The following is a 21,010-nucleotide window of genomic DNA, read 5'->3' as shown; positions in this document are numbered from 1 at the left end:
GGGGATTGAACTCAGGCCCTTGCACTTGCTAGGGAAGTGCTTATTCCACTGAGCCATCTCCCCGGCCCATACTCAATATTATGCAAATCAAAATGCTAAATATTTTACAAGCAGTACTTAACTTTTTATGTGCTTTTACTGTAAAAAAATACTATCACTTTGTGGGGCTCTTTTCCTTAAAATATATCAGTCAATTCTTTTTTTTTTTTTTTTTTGGTGGAACCGGGGTTTGAACTCAGGCCCTTGTACTTGCCAGGCAAGTGCTTATTCCACTGAGCCACCTCCCTAGCCCCTCAATTCTTAATTATAAAAGAAAATTAAAGGTTTTTTGTGGGAGTATTTCTGGAGGGAGACAGGGCCTACGTATCACAGGCTGGATCTGAACTCACAGTGACCCTCGTGCAAGATGAATGCTAAGATTATGGGCATGTATCACCATACTCGGATGAAAATTGAATTTTACATGCTGAAAGAATGGGTTACATTTTCACCATGTGCTTTATCTAAAGTATTACCTAAGAAAAGTATATCAGGGGTTTGAATTATATCTTCAGAAAATTACCTAAATCCAATGAGCACATTTTATTAAGGATACAATTTCACTCAGAAGAAGCCAAGCTTTGGTATTAACTACAGATGTGTTAGAGAGCTGCATGCAAGAACACCCACACGGATATCTGATGGCACCTCAAGCAGCACTAGGGCTCAGCATTCCTTGCTTTGGGAGCTATTATCTTTAGCATTACTCAACCAGCTTCCCAGTAAACTTTCTGGGGCATTACTATTTAAAGTGGTGGCATGGGCTGGTGAGATGGCTCAGTGGTCTAAAGCACCTACTTAGAACAAGCTTAGCAAAGCACAGGGACCGCGGTTCAATCCCCCAGCACCACATGCCAGCCAGCCTCGCCCCCTGGTGGGCTGAGCTGGTGCCACACACACACACACACACACACACACACACACACACACACATAAATAAAATAAAATAAAATAAAGTGGTGGCATGCATATAATTTCAGATACATTACTTCATGCCCACAGTATAGCCTTTCAAATAACCAAAAGTAGTGTGGTACCCTGTCAAAGTGGTTGAAGGAGGCTCTGAACTCATTCATCTGCTCCTGGGTGATGCCTTTTGCGTCTCTTGTCAGAATCTGGGTCTCCACCTCATTGATGGTTCTGGCAATGGTTGTCAACAACAACTCCCATCCGACACGAATGTGCTACCAAGAAAAAGAGGGAATGATCAGCCCTGGGATTTTCCAGCCTGTCAACCTCAGCTCTTCATTTTTACAACAGGAAAGTCAACCCAAATTAAGAGAAGCAGGGTTTGTCATACACTTTCCTGTACTGTTCTGGATTTTTCCCCCTTTAATTCTTTATTTTCATTATTTTTTTCTTTCTTTCTTTCTTTTCAAGATTCTACAGTAGAAAACCCTCAGAAGGTCAGGATTCTAACAGTGTGCACTTGCATTTTGTAGCCTTAATGTACAGTATGTAGTTTTCACAAAAGATATCTTCCCTTCTCCTAAGTAGCACAGTGGCCTAATTATATCTGCTCTTAGGAAGATCAAAGTGGACCAAACTGGAGGAAATGACCTCAGCCCAATTACTGGTACTCTCTCAAAAGAAGTATAACTAATTAATTGTAATGATATAACAATAATTATTAGACAAAATTCTTTTTTGCAGTGCTGAAGATCAAACCCAGGTATGCAGCCATGTGACCCAAGTATTGTACCATTGAGCTAAGCCCCACCAACAATGATGCTGTCATAGTCCTCACTCTGCCATGGTGCTTGAGCCAATTCACAAAACTTCTCCATATACATTTAAAGGAAAAACTTAAAAATTCTCAATGCTCATACTTGCAGAAAAGAAATAAAGAGGAACAAATTCATGTAGAAAAACGCCCTGAGCAGGTGACAAGGTAGCAAGCAAGCACAAGGGCCACTGGCCTGTCTTGCTGCCATACCTCCATGGTATAGTTGGTATGCTTGTTGTCAAAGACCAGCGCCTCCTGGATGAGCTGGTGGTCTCCTTCCAGCTTGTCAATGTTGTTTTTGTAGTTGATGATGTTGTGCTCATACTGCTTCAGCTGGTTCATCTGGTCTTCCAGGGCACCTGTGATCTGGATGGAGCTCCGGGCAATCTCCTAGGGCAGGCACGGGAGAACATTGGGACAAAGTGAGTGGCCTCTAAGGCAGATCCTTGAGAGTCACCAGTCCTGACCGCATCACAGGCCACATCCAGAAGTAGCCCAGGCCACTGGACATTCCCTGCCAGGGCAGGAAACTGCCAGGATCACTAGGTAGAACAAGGTCTAGTTCTGGTCTGCTAGAGAAAAGAAAAATGGGAAAAAGCCAAGTTCCAAAGCACAGAAGGGGAGTTAAGGAATACGTCCTGTCAGACTTCTTATAGGCAGGAAGACACCCTCAGGTACCCATGCTAGAGCCAGTAGCAAGCAGTCAGGAGCAAGACAGAGCTGCCAGACAGAGTCAAGACCTCCGTCACTCATTTCAGCAGAATTTCTTCTAATGTTCTGTATTATCCCCTTTATGGAAGGAGTTTTATCACTATGAAGGAATTGGAGAGAAAGAAATGTCTCCTGCTTATTCTTAATAGGATGAACTCAGACCTCAGAGACATTCAAAGACCACTGTTCCTAGAAGGCTCTAGAAGTGCAAAGTGACTCTTTACTGGTCCTTTAGGGATAGGTGGCTTAAAATTAGCTCCTGCAGGTCAAAAAGTAAGAAAGAGCCTTGTTACTTTTTTTTTTCTTTGCCTTTCTTTCTCCTTCCTTCCTTCGAAACAGCATCAGTCTCCACATATTTCAGACTGGCCTTGAAATCACTATGTACACTAAGTTGGCCTTGAACTCATAATGATCCCCTGCTTCAGCCTCTTGAGTGCTGGGATTACAGGCATGTACCATCATGCCTACCTAGTCATTGTTTTTAAAGACAAAATAAACAGATGTCCACAAGAATACTTTGTCTCCTCTGCCACAAACTTTTGCATGTCCCTCCAAGCCCGCTGAGCCGTGCCCAGCCATGGTAGCCTGGAAGCTGGTAAGATAAAGCCCAGAGTGACAGCAGGATGAGTGGAATGAAGGAGGTGCTCAGCTAAGGGACTGTCTCCAAGGCCATGAGTGTGTAGGCAAGAAAGGGCATGACCTACCTCCATCTTGTTCTGGATCCAGGGCCCGATGGCGTTGGCCTGTGCAGCAAACTGCCGCCGCAGGCGCTCATTAGTGTGCTGGCGAGCCAGCTCCTCCTGCAGGGACTGATCCCGGATGGGCACCAGCTGCTTCACCTGTCAAGGGCCCAAGAACAACACGAGTGAGAGGCCAGCTCTGGTCTCACAGGAATGACCAAAGGAACAATGTCCAAGGGATGAGGGCAAGGGTGGAGAGAGAGGGAAAGAAAGCATGGCAGGGGAAGGAGGGAATAAGGTCAGAAGAGGCAGGCATTCAGAGTCCTTACTCTGGGCACTAGCTTTGACTGCCACCTAGTGCCATCAAGTGCCTGCTGAACAGCTATTTAAGAGCCTGCATCAGGGATATTGGCCATCACTCCAGCCAGGAGCTGTCCCTTTGAAGTACCAACCAACTCCATGGGGCCCAGGAGCAGAGTGCAGATTGTGAAAAGCCCTGCTGATTGAGAGTTAGTGCCTGCTTTGGGCATGAATGTGGCAGCATTCACGATCAGATGGTAGGCCTGAGAGCACCTGCATACCCGTTAGCGGGCCCTTGGCTGATCACCGCCCAGCTACCGTGCAACATCTTATGCATGCAGCTCTTCAGGACCGGCACGCAGCCGTTAGAGCTTGCTTTCAATAAGGGGATCTGCATTACCTCCCGACTCTTAAAATAGTTTAATAAATACATTTTCAATACAACCTATTCCTCTCATCATCTTAAATATTTTTACAAATTTCCAAACATAATTATTTGACAGAGTCCATGAGCAAACCCTGCTGGGCTCCAATGAGGATTCCTGTGCAGTGCGGGACCACGGCAAAGCTTGGCACCTGGCCTCATACATTCTGCTCTACTTGTGAATTATATGTTAATGCTTTTCCTTGGCTCTCAATCAATAGAAATAGATACTATGGAAATGCTGTTTGTGGTATCTACAAAACTGCTGCTGCATTATTCAGTGCTTCTTATATAAAAGCCTAATTTGCTTTATAACTTATTAAAGGGAGAAATATTTGTCTCACTTTAAGAAATGACACATTTCTACCCTCCCCTCACAAGGAAACTACTTAGCTCAACACATTTCCCTTTTTACTTGGACATTAAGAAGACCAGAAGAGGGTCAGCAAGATAGCTTGAGACAGCTCAGCAGACTAAGCACCTGCTTAGGCAAGCACAGGGACTGGGGCTTGATCCCTGACACCACATATCACGGCAGCCCCACCCCCTTGGGCAGGCAGAGTGGCCACCTAGACCCTGCGTGGTGATGCATGCCTGTAAACCCAGTGCTGGGGAGGCTGAAAACAAAAGGATCATTACGAGTCACAACTGCATAGTGAGACCCTGTACGAAATACATATAAATAAATAAATAACCAGAGGTACTTCATGCAACATCTAACTAGTGTTTCTGAGATGGACATGATCCTTTTCCACACTTGTTTTCTTCCCCTTATGCATGGTAGATAACTTGTTTGTTAGGTGTGACTTCATAGTGAGCCTCCTCAAATCCATGTGGTGGATTTATTCTTCACGCAGACCATGTATTAGCCAGCTGAAGTGACTAATTGCATTATAATTTAAATCATGAAAATAAATTTGTCTTAAAAATGAGGCAGGGCTTAGATGGTCCCACTGTGAATATAATTAAAAGCCAGCAAAAGTTAGTGGAAATACTTTGGTTCCTCAATGTAATTTTCTGCATAATTTTTCTACATTTAAAGTTAATACACATTTGGGGTATGTCTATTTCATAATCTAGAAATTCTTTACTAAAGTACTTTGGACAAGCTGATTCCACCAAATATTCAGTTGAGATTTTTAGAAAGGGCTTCCCTTAGAGTGTTAGCATTATAACACATACTGACTTGCCAAAATTTTTGTAAGATTTTCCTTAAAGAAAAGATTCTTTACTTTCCCCACAAAATGCCGAAGTGGCTAGAAAGCATTTAATAGTTACATAGTTTGCCTATGAAATGTAGCGTGAAGAGAAATCCTGATCATGATGGCACACCAGGCAGCCACCCTAAGTCTCCAAGGTGTCTGTCTCACCCCTCAACCCTGGCTTCAGGGATGCCTCCCTCCTGCCCACCTGGCCTCTGATGCCCACCTTGTCCCACTTGGTGCGAAGCTCGTCCATGGTGACGGTGCTGTATGGGTTGCTGGAACTGATCCTGATGCTATAGCTCTGAATCACCTTCTCCACCTCATTCTGGATGGCAGCGATGGACTGCCGCTCCCCGTCTGCCTCAGGCAGCGTGGCCTTGAACTGCTCGTGGGCAGTGATGAGACTCTGGCAGGGAACAAGTCGAAAAATGGATCTGATGTTAGCCCACTGTATAGGCTTTGCTGCTGTCTCTGCACTCATGTTAATGTGTTTATAACTGGAGAGATCTATGGAGAAAAGGTCTGGATATTTTAGAAAATGTCTCTGGTGTGCAGAAGTCAAGTTCCTTTAAGATGAAAGAAAGATATCACAAGGACTATTTAATTAATGGCCATTCATTCACTCTTCAAAAAAATAAGTTATTTTTTAAAAATTATGTTTGACTTCATTGTTTCAAATCCCCAGCTATGATTTAGGTCAGCTGCCCTTTCTAATGACCAGTTTTTCTTTTGTAGGCCTACAGAAGAATCTATAGTTTTCTGCCTTATTTATACCTCAAAACAACCAGGAAAAAAATCTTTACTCCTCAGAAAGAAAAGGTCACAGAAACCAGCTCTTTATCAGAAGGCTCTATACAACCTTCATTTATCAAACCTGTTGCTTCAGGAGGCAGGAGGATGGCTAAGAGTTGGAGGCCACCCTAGGCTATGGAGTGAGTTCAAAGCCAGCCTGAACTACACAGTAAGACTTTACCTCAAAACAACAGCATGCTCAGGCTGACAGCCTGTGCCTTGGAATACATTCAAGAAACACCAACAGGCCTCCTTCAGATGAGAGCTACCATGTACAGAAGTACCCATGTGGCCTCACTTACAAGGCAGTTATGTCTCACTAAGTCCATCATAACTTAAAAATATCCTGAACTAAAAGTGAATGGAATACAACTAACCTACCAGATGCCACAGTTTAGCAACTTAGCACACTACACAGGGCCAGTTGTTTCCATTGTGATAACAGGGCTGCCTAGAAGCTGCTGCCACCTACTACCATGTGAGAGAGGACTGTGCCTCAACTCAATCATCACTGGGCCAGGAAGAGATCAAACTTCAGAATTTAAAGCATATGTTCTACTGAATGTGTAATACTTTTGCATGATCACAAAATTAAAAACTTCTAAGGTAAAGCATCTGTCAGGGGCTGTCTGCAATTCTCAATACTCAGGGGCAAATCCTAGTAGACTGTTCCTTGGCAAGAAGGTGGGGGTTCAAAAAAAAAAAATATATATATGCATGATAGATAGACAGACAGAAAGAGAGAGAGACAGAAACAAACAGAGAGACAGAGAGGACAATCTCTACACAGTAGGAGTACAGGGCCAGGGTCCAATTACCTGGATCTCCTCAATGCTATGGACAATAAACATGTCCTGCAGGTCCTCCATAGCACCTTCCATCCAGTTGTTAAAGGGAGCAGCTCTCTTTGCAAACTCCAAGTGCAGTTGATCAATGGTTTCTAGCAACTTTTCAGTCCTCTGAAGATTATTTAAATAGAAGCATCATAGATTAAATATTAAAAAAGTTTTTGATGTACAAATGTAAATATGTATTCCAGAAAAAGTGCTATCTCATGTTTGGCATGTGTCTTCAAAAGATTAAACAATACTCAAACAGGTGGAGCTCTGGGGTCTCTGAGAGGCTTTCTGAATCAAAGAAAGATTTAATAACATCCAGTCTTGTTTTTAAAGCACTTGTACTCTGTGCTATTTTTTTGGAAAGCTGAGAATCAACACAGGTGTACAGTGTCTTGCTTTCAGCTGAAGCAGAATTTTATCAATTAAAGGACCTGATTCCCTGTGTTAGGGAGAAAGGAAAGTCAGGGCATCTCCTGACTTATGTAGTCAACAGTATGCAAGGTGTGTGCCTTTCTCAAAGAGAACATGTGCAGTGGGCAGGGAAGGTATGTGCCCAGGGAGAAGAGGAGGAATGGGTACCACGCAGAGCACAGAAACTGGGGGGCAGAGGCAAGGGAGGTTGGTGCCTTTGTTCTGTAACTTTTCCACACAGCATACTTTTGAATTAAAAACAAATCCAAGAGTGACAAGATTGTGACATAAGCCCATTTTGTGCCTAACAGTAATTACAGTGAATCACTGTGTGACCCAGGGCTCCTCTTGCCTCTCTGTGTATATGAAAGCAAGAGAGAGCAACATGTGCTGCTCCACATGGTAGAGCCAGACAGGGAAAGCACTGGTGCCCCAAAATCTGCCACAGTCATTAAATATTAAAAAGTTATTGACGTACAAATGTAAATATGTATCGCAGAAAAGGTGTTAGCTGACGTTTAGCATGTGTCTAAAAAGATTATCCAATGCTCAAACAGGTGGAGCTCATTTAAAAATGAATGAATTCATTTCTTCTCCCTCACCCCATTCCAAAATGTCTGCCCTTTCTTTCCTCTTTCTCAACGTTCTTTTTCTCTGCACAGATTTTGTAACATCCTCCTGCTCGCTTCGGCAGCACATATACTAAGATTTTGTAACATCCAGTTAGCAACTAGCAAGCTTGATTTTACATATTTTATAGGTTTCTTCAAAGTCAAGTAGAAATGTTTAAAAATTGGTCAACTGCTTTTCTTCATGCCACACTAGTCTTCTTTAAAATTTGTGTCAGTGCACGTTTGTAGTACATAATGATTACACTTGCTGTGGGAAGAGGTACTGGTACCAACCCATGTTCATTTTCTTTTCACTCCCTTCCCTTCTCCTCCCTCTCCTTCCAACTCTTGGGTCCTCTTCCCTTTCACAACAGATCTACTTCCCTGTTTGCTATTCGCTGTCTTTGTTTTGATCTTCGGGTTTGCTTTAAGAGAAATTATGGAATGTTTAAGTTTGTATGCCTGATTTATTGTATTTAATATTTGTCTTTATGATAAAAGATAATTGGGCTGACTGAGTTAAACCCAGCTATCAACTGTAATTTACCCAAGTCTTAAGGCCAATGTAGCCTGATTCTGTTTCACATCAGTTTTTCTGTCCTTCATTTCTCCCCTTTTAATCTCAAATTTGGTCTTTCCTAATTTCCTGATTCAGTTGACTTACATGCATAAAACAATTTGTGGAAAGTCACTGTAATTACTATTTGACACTGAACGGGTTTATATTACAATCTCATCAACCTTCAAGTTCTTAAAATCCAAGGACATTTCACTGCTGTGTGGATAAGTTATAGCACAAAACCACCAACCTCCCATGTCCCTCTGTCTCTTATTTTTTATATTTACTAGACAGTGTTCTGTATACATAAAGTCACAGAGAAAAAACTTCAGTGACTTAAAGAGACTGCATTAAAGAGCTCATCAACAAGTGGCTTCATAAATAAGAAGCCAATGGGTGGTTTCAAGACATCACCTCCAAAGCCTCTCTCCTCTTCTGCGTGAGTGTCCCCAATCTGTCCCACTGGTCACAAATCTTCTGACACCGATCATTAACATTCACTGCATCATGATAGTCCAGTTCACTAAGAAAAAGTTAAAATGAAAAATAAAGATTAACTCAACCAGGTGATATGAGGGCAAATGATTCAAATAGGGAAGTTTTAAGAAACAGGAAACTGGCAATGAGTTTTATTAATACTGCCATTGCAAACATTATCACTTGGGTAAGTGACAAGAAGAGTAAGTAAAACTTATGCCTGGGCTAGCTTCCTTTTACCTGATTTTCTTCGTGAGCTCCACCCCCCCCCCCCAGAGTCTAACTGTAAAATGAAAACTATAAGTGTAGCAAGCCATCTGACTTGGTGATAGTCCTGCAAGCTCAGCGACTGGAACATCAGAATGAGTCAAAGGGCAGAGTCAAACCTTGCACTGCCTTGGGTCCTGGCTCCTCTTAGAGGGCATGAAACCTAACATCAAAAGGAGCAACCCGTATAGTGGGGTGCTATGACTTTATCTAGCACACAGGAGGACAGAGCCCTTCCACTTAGGGACAGTAAGGTTCTGGTTTGGCTTGTGCTGCTAGTGTGATAGAAAGAACAAAATGACTTATTGCCGAATGCTTATTTTTCCTTGCCAGTTGTATTTATGCACCCAATATGAGGTCTTGTTGAGTTGAACGAATTGGAAATTACCATTAAAGAAAGCTTGACTATAGGGTTAACCTCATATCAGGGATAACAGGTTTGAATCCTGTACAAAACATAATCACTCTTTTAGTTAAGATGAAAGTGAAGATACTTCAAATATGATCTGGGATGAGACAACTTTCTAGAAGTCTTCTCAATGAGACTTGAATTTCTTTCTTTTTTTTTCCATTTTAATTCAGGACAGTGATCATTCACTGCTTTTCCCCCCTGCAATAATATTAACTCATGCTTACTGACTTTATTGCACATGTTGCTGTGTGAGTGTTTTTCAGTGTTCTTCTAGAGCCTTCCAACAGAGACAGAGTTCACTGTCACCTTGTTAGAGCTTGTCCTATTCTCAAAAGCAAGCTGCAACTATCTACAAATACTTACATTTGATTGAGGCTAAGATTCTGTTGCTCATTTGTTATAACAAAAAACAAACAAACAAATCATACCAGTAGTTTACAAATGCTAAATACAAAACAGAACACAAATGGCTCTTCAAAATGTAAATATGAAAAAGAAGAATAAAGAAACAAAATCTTAAGGTTCCTTCTACTGACTCATAGTGGAGACAACAAAGTCTTGCTCACCCTCTAACATTATCTCTGTGGTCTCCATCTTCTCACTGACTCATACATACTGTGTGAAGTTAGGGTTTACATAATATGACTATGTTCTTTGAGAACAGAACAAAAAGTCTAACTTCTTGTTTTCAGACAAATAAAAAGGAAAAGAATATTATTAACAGTAAGTGGGTCAGACTTAAATTCAAAATTTGGTTCATTTCATAGTATGAAGAAAGAGGCACCCAGGACACAGGAATAATCATAATTATATAAAATTATTGCTTACATTTTATGGCCTACATTTAAAACTGTTCCAAATCACTTGTGAGGGCCATTAAAAGGCACTAAATAGCTTGAATTCCTCTCCGTTCCATTCCCATATTTTACTGGTGAGTAACTGTTAGTGAACAATCAAGAGCCAACATGCAAGAAGCTAATAAACAAGACCACATAAAGACCACAAACATAGGACACAAATTGGATGTGAAGGTCACGTATAACTGAGTCGGTACAGGGAAGTTTGCCTATATAGGGTGGAAACAGGATACTCTTAAGAGGCCATATCAATGAAGGACTTTGCTCTAGTTAAGGGTGAGGAAACTGGGCTTTCTAAAATATAATATCTTAAAATAAATTTTAAATATTTACTTTTTAAATTATGAGTATGCCTTAGGCTCCAAAAATTCTGCAAATATATCAGCAACTATAATGAATGGGGAAGAACAGAGAGTGAAATTTTATATTTATCAAAAGGGGCCAAAGACCAGAGGGAAGCTCAGAGACACCTGAGCATGGAGGCCCTGTCCCTGATGGTCACCACCCAGGCTCTCAGAGAACAGAACAGGGATGGAGAATGCTGGCGTAATGTTCTGCCAGATGTGCCTCAACAGATGAACAGATCAGCCCTTCGCACAGTACAACAGATAGTAACTTCTGCTTTGGTCTCACTTCCTGCCCTGGCCAGGGTACAGTGGCCTCCCTGACCTCCCACACCCTTGGCCCCTGCTGATTTGGATTCCTCACTCCTCATGGAGCAGGCCACCATGCCTGGGCTACATGATGCTGGATGGGGAGGAGACAGAGACACACGGGCTGGGGGACAACAGGGGTTCTATTACAATCCAAGAACCTGAGCCCAATCTGTTTTTAGAGTTAGAGAAGCAAGAAGCAGTCAATCCCAGGCTGTCCGGCGACTCTTCAAATTGAGTAGGGAAGGGAAGGGCTGCCACCTTCAAGCTCTCCCTGGAATTCCCACACAGTCCCCAGGGCCTGGGCATCCATACGCACTTGAGCTCCTGCGCAATGGCTGCAATCTGCTCCACTCGGTCCTGGTGTGCAGCCAGGTCACTCTCGAAAGCCTCATGCTTCCGCAGCAGAGCCCGCACCTCCGTCAGTGATGCTGACTCATAATCCTTCTGCAGCAGGATCTGCTCCTTGCCTGCAAAGGTGAGAGCAAGGGAGTATGAACACCCTGATGTTACACAGCGGGAGGCTTCTTTGCACCAGCAAAGTGCTCAGAGAGCACTTGGATTTCAAAGAAGCAAAGGGAGGGGCAGAAAGTGGCAGGAACAAAGGATCATGGCAGTATGGGGGCGGCATTCAGGATGTCACCAACAGCGGACACCCAGCCCTCCGGGTGCTCCATGTATGTACATCAATGTGGTGGGGGAGGGGTACTGGGGACATTCCAGACAGTCAAGCTGTCCTCATTCGTCATCAGCATCAAGCTGAGTTCAGTCAGTAATTACTAGATCCTGAAAGCTACCTAGGATGGTTGGAATAAAACACTCCTGTTCTGACTGCCTATCTGCAGGTTCCGGTCCTGCCCTAAATCTTGCTATTTGAAAGCAGTATATTCTGTGGTTAAATGTTGGCTGTCATTGTCCTGATAAATATTAAACATTTTCCTCCCTGGACTTTTACCTGTTTCCCTATAAATATTTGTTTTCCTCCCTCCCTCCTTCCTTCCTGTAGTACTGGGGATTGAACCCAGGGCTTTGCACTGAGCTACACTCTCTCCTCTTAAAAATTTTAAGACAGGGCCTCAGTAAGTCACTAAGTTGTATAGGCTGGGTTTGAACTTGTGACCCTCCTTTCTCAGGCTCCCAGAATGCTGGGGTTACAGGCTTGTGCCACCATACCCCAGTCATAAATATTTCTTAAATCTAGCCACTGCTGGTGTAGAATAACTGGATCTACCTTTTTCCATGACTAATAAATCTTTAGGAATTTAATTCTATAAAACTGAAAATGGAAAGCAAATGTTTATAATGGCGACATAAGACTGTAAGATACTGACTAAAATGCTCTCTGTGACCAGTATGCCATACCCACATACCAACCTTCCCAAACAAATATGACTATGCTGTATTATAAACACATACTAATAAAAAATTGAAAAAAATAAAATACAATACTGTATCCTCATAAAATCCCTACAAGGGAATTTTTACTGTTTGTCCCATCCTGAACAGGACACTGGCACACAGAGAGGCTGAAGACTCCAGGGCTCACGGTGCCACTTTGTCTGGCTCCAGTATCTAGGCTCGCCATCACCTTGCTGTGCAAAATTAAAAATCAAGAAAAATGACAAAGGGAACCAAAGAACAAGGGAAAAATTTCTGGGGGTTCTCAAAATAGATTATTATGTGACAGGGAGACTATTTTGTTCTCCCATGCCAACAAAAAAGGACCATTTAGTCCAGGTTGCAAAAAGTGCAACCCTATTATCATGGCTACAGACATGAGTATATTTCTAAGGCTTGAAAGAAACAAATGAAAATAATTGAAACAAGAGGTTGAACTACAGAAAATGAGCCTGTGCCATTCTTCTAATGAGATCTCCCAATAAGAAGGATGCTGGTGGGCAGAAGCAGGCAGCAGGGTCAAAGCTGTTCAGCCTGTACTCAGAGAGCCAACAGACACTGCAGCCCAACAGAAAAGTGGAAGGAGGCCAGGACTACACAGGCAAGGACACAAAGAACACACTTGGGATACCATTTTATGAAGAAACATGTTACCAACTTGTTTAGAAATGTATTTCCCTATACATTCATAATCCCAGAACTGTGGAAGGCTGAGGCAGGAGAATCACAACTTTGAGTCCAGCCTGGGCTGCTTAACAACTAAGTGAGACCTTGTCTTAAAATAAAAAAAAAAATTAATAAAAGGGACTGGTGGTATAATTTAGTGTAAAGGCCCTAAGTTCAGTTCCCAGTACTGAGGGGAAAAAAAAAGGAGGAAAGGCGGGAGGGAAGAAAGGAGGGGAAAAAGGAGGCAGGAAGAAAGGGAGGGAGGGAAAAAAAGAGGGAGGGAAAGAAGGAAAGAGAGAGGGAGAAAAAGAGGTAGAAAAGGAGGGAGGGAAAAAGAGAGGCAGCAAATACATTTTCCTATTTACCTCTTGAAGAAATATATCACTGCGACGATAGGGCAGAGAAAGGTGAGGGTCCCTGCCTATGGTGTCACAGATGTTGGGGACAGAGTTACCGATGTGTGCTGTGGTTGTGCATAGTGCAACTCCAAGATTTGAACACTGAATGTGAGCCCTGCTCCTTACCATAGGCCCACGTCTCATGCGTCGAGGCCTTCTGCCGGAACTTCTCTGCCAGGTGCTCCACACGTTCCAGTCTGCGAATCTCGTTGAGTAGCCATTCCTCATAGCCCTTCTCAGCCTGTTCAAGCCGCTGCCAGGCCCCAGCAATATCCTGGAAGGTTATAAGACAAGCGAAGGCACACCTGTGACACATGGTGTTACGGGTTATGTCTAGATGTCCCCTTAAAGCCTCATGTGGTCATAGGTAGGGTTTTTTATAGGTGGCTGGGTCTAGGGTGTGTGATCCTGGGATTTAGTGTATGATGCTGGAATTAAGGCTATGTGATTACTAAATGAGACCACTGATTGGTTTGGCATGGATCTGGGTGTGGATAATGGGAAGGGCTAGCCTGAGGGGGAATGGCACCAACCAAGGGGTGGGTAGCCTAGAGGGGACAATACAAAGAGGTGGACTGTGGCTGCTGCTGCCTCCTTGCTACTTGTTGCATTGTCCTCTGAGATCCCTCTGCTGCCACCCTGCCCCGGAGCCAGCCAACTATGAACTGAAACTTCTACAAACCATGAACTTCAAGAAATCTTTCTTCCTTAACTCAGGATGCTGGGTATTTTGTCTCAACAATAAAAAAAAGTAATTAAGACACACCAACCCCTTGGACTTCTATGAATCCTTCAATATGTATTTGACAGCATCTTTTTTCTGTGTCATTTCTATCCCTTCCACCACCCAAATTATCATCACTGGGACCTTTTAAAATAAATACATTATTCTCATCAGCTAAGATGACACTTCACCAGATGTAAACAAAAATATACAGAGCTTAACTTTTCTGGCTACAAGATGATGAAACCTCCCAGTGACTCAAGTCAAAATGTTCTCTGTAACTGTGAATCATCCTGTCCTCCAGCTGTCATCAGCTACTTCCTGTGCCTAGCGTGTCCCAGGCACTCATGAAAAACAGAGTGAACAACAGGTTCTTTGTCTGGTTCTCTTCCCCATGTGGTTTTCTTAAGGATTGAGAGAAACAATCAGCGAGTAATTAACCAATAACTCATTTTGAATAACAATAAACAAAATGGGGTCTGGCTATATGGAAAGCACCCAGGCTGGTTTCTGTAGGCAGCAGCTTAGGGAAGACAGGAAGAGCCAGCCATGAGAAGAGGTGAGGAATGGACTCAGGGGCCTGAGGAGGGGACACATTTAGTGTAGGAGAAGAGCCATTTTGGGCCAGTATGGCCACAACATGGTGACCAGAGGTGGGGCAGCAAGAGATGCCATTAGTGAGGTGAGCAGGCCCAGGGTTTAACATTTTAGGAAGGAACAGGAGGGTTTCAAGAAAGTGCCTGGCGAGCCCTGATTTACATGTCTAAACTATGGCAGAGGCTGTTGTGTGGGGTAAGAATTGCAGGCAGCAAAAGTAAAAGGAAAGTCACTCAGGGGATACCAGCAAGGTCCAAAGAGAGAGAAAGAGACCTAGCACAGGGTGACAGAAGTGAAAGAGGGAACAAGGGCAGAGTTAAGGCCTAATGAGGAAGGAGAGCCAAAGGACTAGCTGAAATACTGATGTCAAGGGCCAGGGATATAGCTCAGCAGAATAAGCACCTGCCTGGCAAGCTCAAGGTCCCAAGTTTGATCCTTGGTGTGCACATATGCATGCGCACACACACAGAAAGAAAAGAAATATTGGATGTCAATAAGTGACAGAAAGGGAAGCATAGAAGACAGAACCTGGGACTGAGGCTTTAGCAATGGAGGGACAGTGGTACAATTTGTAAGGTAGAAGACTGCAGAATGCCTCTTTCACACGTCAGATTTAAAATGCTTTTGAGATATTCAGCCTTAATAAAGTGTTTCTGAGACAGGCATGCAGAGGGGCTCATGCCTGCAATCCCAGCCCTCTGGGAGGCTGAAGCAGGAAGACTGCAATTTGCCACCCAGACTGGGCTCGCAAGATCCTGTCTCAAAATAAAAAAATAAAGAGCTGAGGATGTAGCCTGGTATGAAGGTCCAATACCACACACATCGCACTCATACCTACCCTCCACCTACAAATGCAAAGCTCTTGACATCCACACTTAAAATATTTTCTGAGACATCCAGATCAATGTATTGAGCCAGCCTGAGGAATGTCAGAGAGGGGAGGTGAAATTCGAGAGGCCTAAGCACTTGGTGCCTGGATGAGGTCACCTGCAGGGTATGAAGATAGAGAAGTGCCTCTGCAGGGAGCCAGGGCTCAGCCTCCACACAGCAGTGGGGGCAGGGCTATAGGGAGAGCTGGAGAAGGCCTAGCTGGTGAGGGAAGGTAGCAATGGGAGGAATTTGCAGGAGGCAACAGGCAAGTGGGCCACAGCTACCAAGCCCAGGAATGTGAAAGCGAAAGTGCCAACTGGACTGTCAATGTGAATGCTGCTGATGTTGAAGAGACATCAGGAGAGGACACAAACCAGCTCACTGCATTATGAAGAGTTAAAGATGTGAGAGGGGAGGAAGTGGAAACCACAAAAGAATTCTTTCTGCGGAAATGAGAAATGGGACAGTTGTCAAGGGGGTATGGAGTGGTGGGGTTTTAGCAGAGGCTGGAGCACTGGATCAAGGGGCTGATTCCATCAAAAGGCAAAATGGTGATGTGGAAGGCAAGATGGATGTGGGCCTGGACACTGAAAAGGTAGAAAGAGTCAACAGTAATAACAGCAGGGGGCAAAGGCTTGTGATCTAGATGGGGGAGTGCTCTCGGGAAGAGGGACAAGGCCACAAGGGGGAGTAATGAGGAACAGCTTTGAAGCTTTTGCTGAAATTCTCCTCTCATGGTCACTGTCCAATGGCTAACCCAAAGGACAACAGGGAGAAAAATATCTAGAATAAAAGTGATGACACAGTCTTACATTCATGCAACGGTCAAGATTCAGGAAGTCCAGGCCTCCTGCCCAGTGACCCATCAGGGATCACAGGTCAAACACCCCCAGGAAAGTACGAGGCTTCCCCAGGGCCCGAAGGCCACCTGAAGCCACTCACCGACACCATCTTGCCCTCAGAGGGCATGAAGGCTGGCCGGTTGCTGATCCGCAGCTTGGTCTGCAGGGTGTTAAAGTTGATCTCCAGCTGGCATTTCTCCTGCACCTTGGGGGGCTTATGTTTCCGACGGTAATCCCGGAAGTCCTCCAGCTTTTTCTGCATGGCCTGCATGGTCTTCTCAGGGGTCCGGTTCTCTAGCCAGGGGATTGTGCGCCGAATCCATTCCAAAAGCTGCTCCCAAACACAAAAAGGCTGCTAATTACACCAGCAAACTGCTCTTGGTTAACAAATCAAAAACACTTGATAATTTGGAATGGTTCACCTAACATCCCCCAAATTATGGAAGTGTGGGTTATAATGCCCCTGACCTAAAGAAGGGGAAGACAGCTCTCTACAGAGTTGCAATCAATGAAATTTTCAGGGTCCACACAGGGCCCCTAGTGATCACCCCAACAATACCACACACAGGTCAAAAACTTAAAGTCAGCACAAAGAGTCATGTTTTACAAAAATGTGACAGTTACAAAAAAACTCAGGGACCAGACGCTAGCAGACACATGCTGGATGAAGCTTTCAAATTAAAAAAAAAAAGAAACCAATATAAAACCAAAATACCTGATATGATAGAAATGTAGAATATTAACTTTAGCAAGGAACTGGGCTTAACTTAAAATACATGTAAGAAAAGTAAGTTCAAATCTAACGAATTTATTTACTAGACAAATGTACTGTAAGCCTGGGACTGACTCAATGCCAAAGTATGTTTTAATGTCTAGCTTTTAAGTAAATCCCCATGAGATAAGTGAATTTCCACAAACAAATATACACACTTCTTGTGAATGACTGCCCCATCTAGGAAATGACCTGCCTGCAGTCTCATCACTTACACTTATTTGTACTGACCACTTGGAAAATGAAGGTAGACTGTAATAAAGAACAGTTAAAACAGTGATAGTTCTACTGCCTGAGGGTGTTAGGATAAATGAAGGACAAAGTTAAGAAAAGGAAGGATTTCATTCTAGAGGATCATCCACCCTTGTATCCTGGTCATACTTCAACCCTAAAACTTATTATTGGCCTTAACCAATGTTATCAAATTGAGTTTTCCCATAGCCATAATGTGAACAACAAAAAGGAGAAAAGGACCCTAAAATTTTCCATAGCAGCAATATAAAAATATAAACTCATTATCATTTGATTAGATTACTACAAACTACTGTTTGGGAAGATTTATTTTAAGTGTTTTGATATTTTTCTCAGTAGTAGACCATAAAAGCAGGTAAACTAAAGCCATGCAAAAACAAGCTGGTCTTGAATATACATTCAAAGTCAGAGGATATAGCTATGGACCTCCAACCACCTGTGCTTCTGTTAGGGAAAACAGCACAAAGGTAGTAAGGAGACCACACTGGTATCATCTATGCTACGATAAGGACAAAAAGAATTCAGAGTTGTAGAAAATGCTGCTCTAATCAAGAACCTGGCTGAAGAGCTATGGAAAAGCACCATGGCAACCCAAGCTGGAACGTCCTGGAGGGCAGGCTCCGTCATCCCCCAGTTCCCTCCAGAGAGGTATGCACACACAGGCAGAGCCAGCTTCTCACAATGGGCTGTGGAAGTCCCTTTGTGTGGGGTAGCTGCAGAGCAAGGCTCCTGAACAGAGAATATCTCATGTGCTGCTGGTCACTCATGAGTCAGGGGGTGGAGGGGGACAAGTAAAATCAAGGTCTGAAGGTCTGACCCCAAAAGGGCAAGTTTAGGGTACAGCACACTCTACTTTCATTCTATCTCAGGTGAAAAATGCCAGAACCATGGATGATCCATTCTCCCCTCTACGTCTCACCCCTGGGTGAGTGTGGACAGAGCTTTACCTCACTTGCTAGCCTCTCATATTCTTCCATCAGCCTCTCATTCTCTTGATTCACAGCAAGAACCTTACATATCCTGTTAGCCGCTGTCTCAGCCTGCAAAACACAATAGGTAAATGGATGGCTCTGACTACAGGGATGCACACATACAAAGCCAGATGTGGCAGGTGAGGGTGACAAGGTAGGGTGGCATGGTAGAAATCACAGATTCTGGGTTAGGGTGGGAGAAGACAGAGGGCATGGCTTTTGGACACTATGAATCATTTCACACCATGTTTAGTTTTCACACAGATGTTCACGGCAGGCTGAACAGACTATGGGGAATAACAGGGAGATTATATTAGTTTAAAACATAAGATTTGTAGAATACCAAGCATGTTAGTAACAGAAATAAATGGGTAAAGGGAATCAAGATCTCAGGCCCCCGAATAATGTCTGTCCACCTGAACACTCCAGACATCAGTTTTATGGCAATGGAGTGGAAACTCCATGAATGCTACTGATCTTCCAAATCAAAGCAAAAATAACTAAATCTTGACAATATAGACATGACATTGCACTAGAATCCAGCGAAGACCTCACCTCCTAAAATGAATATGCAGAGTTCTCCAGATCCTCTAAGAAAGATGACTCACTTTAAGATTGTCCTTAATCTGTTTTTTAACTCACATGAGGAGTCATGGAGGTGATAATCCTCTCTTATCATTTCTGAAAGGGATCCTGGACCATGTGCCTCAACTTACAATCACATGGTACACCATATGCAGCATATGGCTGAAGTGTGACTCAGCAGTACAGCACTTGTCCAGCATGCACAAGCCCCTGGGTTCCACTCCCAATTCTACACCCACCCCCCAAAAAAGAGAAGGAAGAGCAATAACAGACCTGATTAGTCTTCCAGCCTGGCCTGACCAAAGCCTGGCCTCTAAAGCCCTACTTAGCACAGCCAATTTCCAGTTTTCATCCTTTTCCAGTGAGGCTTTAAAGGTTACAGAAATACTACACTCTGTCGACCCAGTCTCTCAGGTTTTCCACATAACATAAAGGGATGGGTAACAAGAGCAGGTGACTGCAGAAACTGAAGAACATCCTTCCACAGTGCCCCTGGGCTTTTGGTCTTGGGGAATTTATTTTGAGGGTATAATGTTGCTATCCTTTTAATTTCATTAAAAATAAGATTAGTCTGGAAAGACATTAGAATAGATCACTGAAGAGGGCAAGTAATTTCCAGGTAGATATAGATGACAATAGGTGGACACCAGAAAGGCATTCATTTGTCCTTGTTGAATTCCCTCTTCACTGCTTTATGCATATGGCTTAATTTTCATGACACTTTTTACCTTCTGATGCTTAAATGTTTTCTACCATTTACCAATGAAATGAAGAAATATTTTAGAAGGAAAAGACAAGTAAAAGCACTTTAGGAACTGTCAAAGCTGTTAATAAAAGAATTTGTGTTTTGGAAGTTGCAATATTAAGTCATTACAACACTGAGAAAGAGTCCAAGGCAAGATGTGAAGCACACTAACATTCACCAGGTACACACACATGTGCGTGCACAAACACACATACACATAAACACACACACAACAGAAGAGCAACACAGCTAGCCAGGTGCACAGGGGTTGAATACCTGCTCCGCTCCCGCGAAAGCATGGTAGAAGCAGGAAACGTAAGTCATGATGGCTCTTTCATCAGGTTTGGGAGTGTTCACAATGTCTGAGGGGGGAAAAAAATACCATAGGACACAAAGACACACACAGGCAAAGAGGAAAAACCAGGGTGAACAAAGGGAAGAACAAACTAATTTACATTGACCATTTTTCTATGTGTTTCTCAGGCCCATGAATCTGACTCCCAGGAAGACTGTACAGCACTGAAATAATTAGAAAATGTGAATATTTGGATCAGCATGACTTTCTAATGATCAACCTGACGGCTTGTGCCCACCACACCATGGGCTGTTGAAAGCACAGCTAGCTAACATGTTAGCCTGGAAACCTATCTGCTGCATATCTGACCTATCACCCTTCCTCAAGACTCCTCTTTTGACCTGCGTTCTAAGGTATGCATGTCACTTTGATAGATGCTGGACATCCCAGTAGGGATGTCCCATTACTTCACCATCTCTACTCCCTAACTGCTGGGCTCTCTGCTCTGGAACTACCCTAGGAATGATGGTGACATTTTCTGGAGAGATCATGTCCCTTAATACCTCCCACGCATACTTACCCTGCTGATTACAGGAATTACCAAGAAGCACAGGACAGATAAAAAGAAGGGTGTGAAGGGTATGCACACTTGTGCTATTATGACTCCTGCTGCCACTTATATTTGCTGATCTATCCAATTGGAAGAGAGAAATAGAACCATGTACACGCATGTCCTTTCTTCCTCTTCATTGGAAACTCCATGTTTTGGTAAACCGTTTTTTAATTTAGGTTGGTCAATGGACAGAATGAAGTTAAATAATACCATTTGAAATTATTCCGTACAGTGATCCCCTGCCATTGGGCTTGCAGAGCATATTAACAGAAAGAAGGTGGGACGGTGAACATACAGAGTCTTCTGGCAAATATGCTTG

General features: G+C 43.3%; 1 protein-coding gene across 1 annotated transcript in view; it reads right to left on the bottom strand.

The window, feature by feature from the left end:
• Positions 1 to 21,010, bottom strand: part of Actn2 (actinin alpha 2) — a 76,009-nt gene that overhangs the window by 4,924 nt on the left and 50,075 nt on the right. Inside the window, exons 8-18 of the mRNA XM_004640844.3 lie at positions 20,060 to 20,145; positions 18,430 to 18,522; positions 16,559 to 16,789; positions 13,552 to 13,699; positions 11,283 to 11,433; positions 8,712 to 8,820; positions 6,696 to 6,836; positions 5,309 to 5,491; positions 3,181 to 3,315; positions 1,976 to 2,155; positions 1,077 to 1,223 (exon numbers count right to left, since the gene is read on the bottom strand). Coding sequence (XP_004640901.1) covers positions 1,077 to 1,223; positions 1,976 to 2,155; positions 3,181 to 3,315; positions 5,309 to 5,491; positions 6,696 to 6,836; positions 8,712 to 8,820; positions 11,283 to 11,433; positions 13,552 to 13,699; positions 16,559 to 16,789; positions 18,430 to 18,522; positions 20,060 to 20,145 — 1,604 coding nt within the window. The remainder of the gene's footprint in view (positions 1 to 1,076; positions 1,224 to 1,975; positions 2,156 to 3,180; positions 3,316 to 5,308; positions 5,492 to 6,695; positions 6,837 to 8,711; positions 8,821 to 11,282; positions 11,434 to 13,551; positions 13,700 to 16,558; positions 16,790 to 18,429; positions 18,523 to 20,059; positions 20,146 to 21,010) is intronic.

This window comes from Octodon degus, unplaced genomic scaffold, assembly GCF_000260255.1.
Source record: "Octodon degus isolate 3935 unplaced genomic scaffold, OctDeg1.0 scaffold00127, whole genome shotgun sequence".
Lineage (NCBI taxonomy): Eukaryota > Metazoa > Chordata > Mammalia > Rodentia > Octodontidae > Octodon > Octodon degus.
This window is presented reverse-complemented; position numbering and strand designations above follow the sequence as displayed.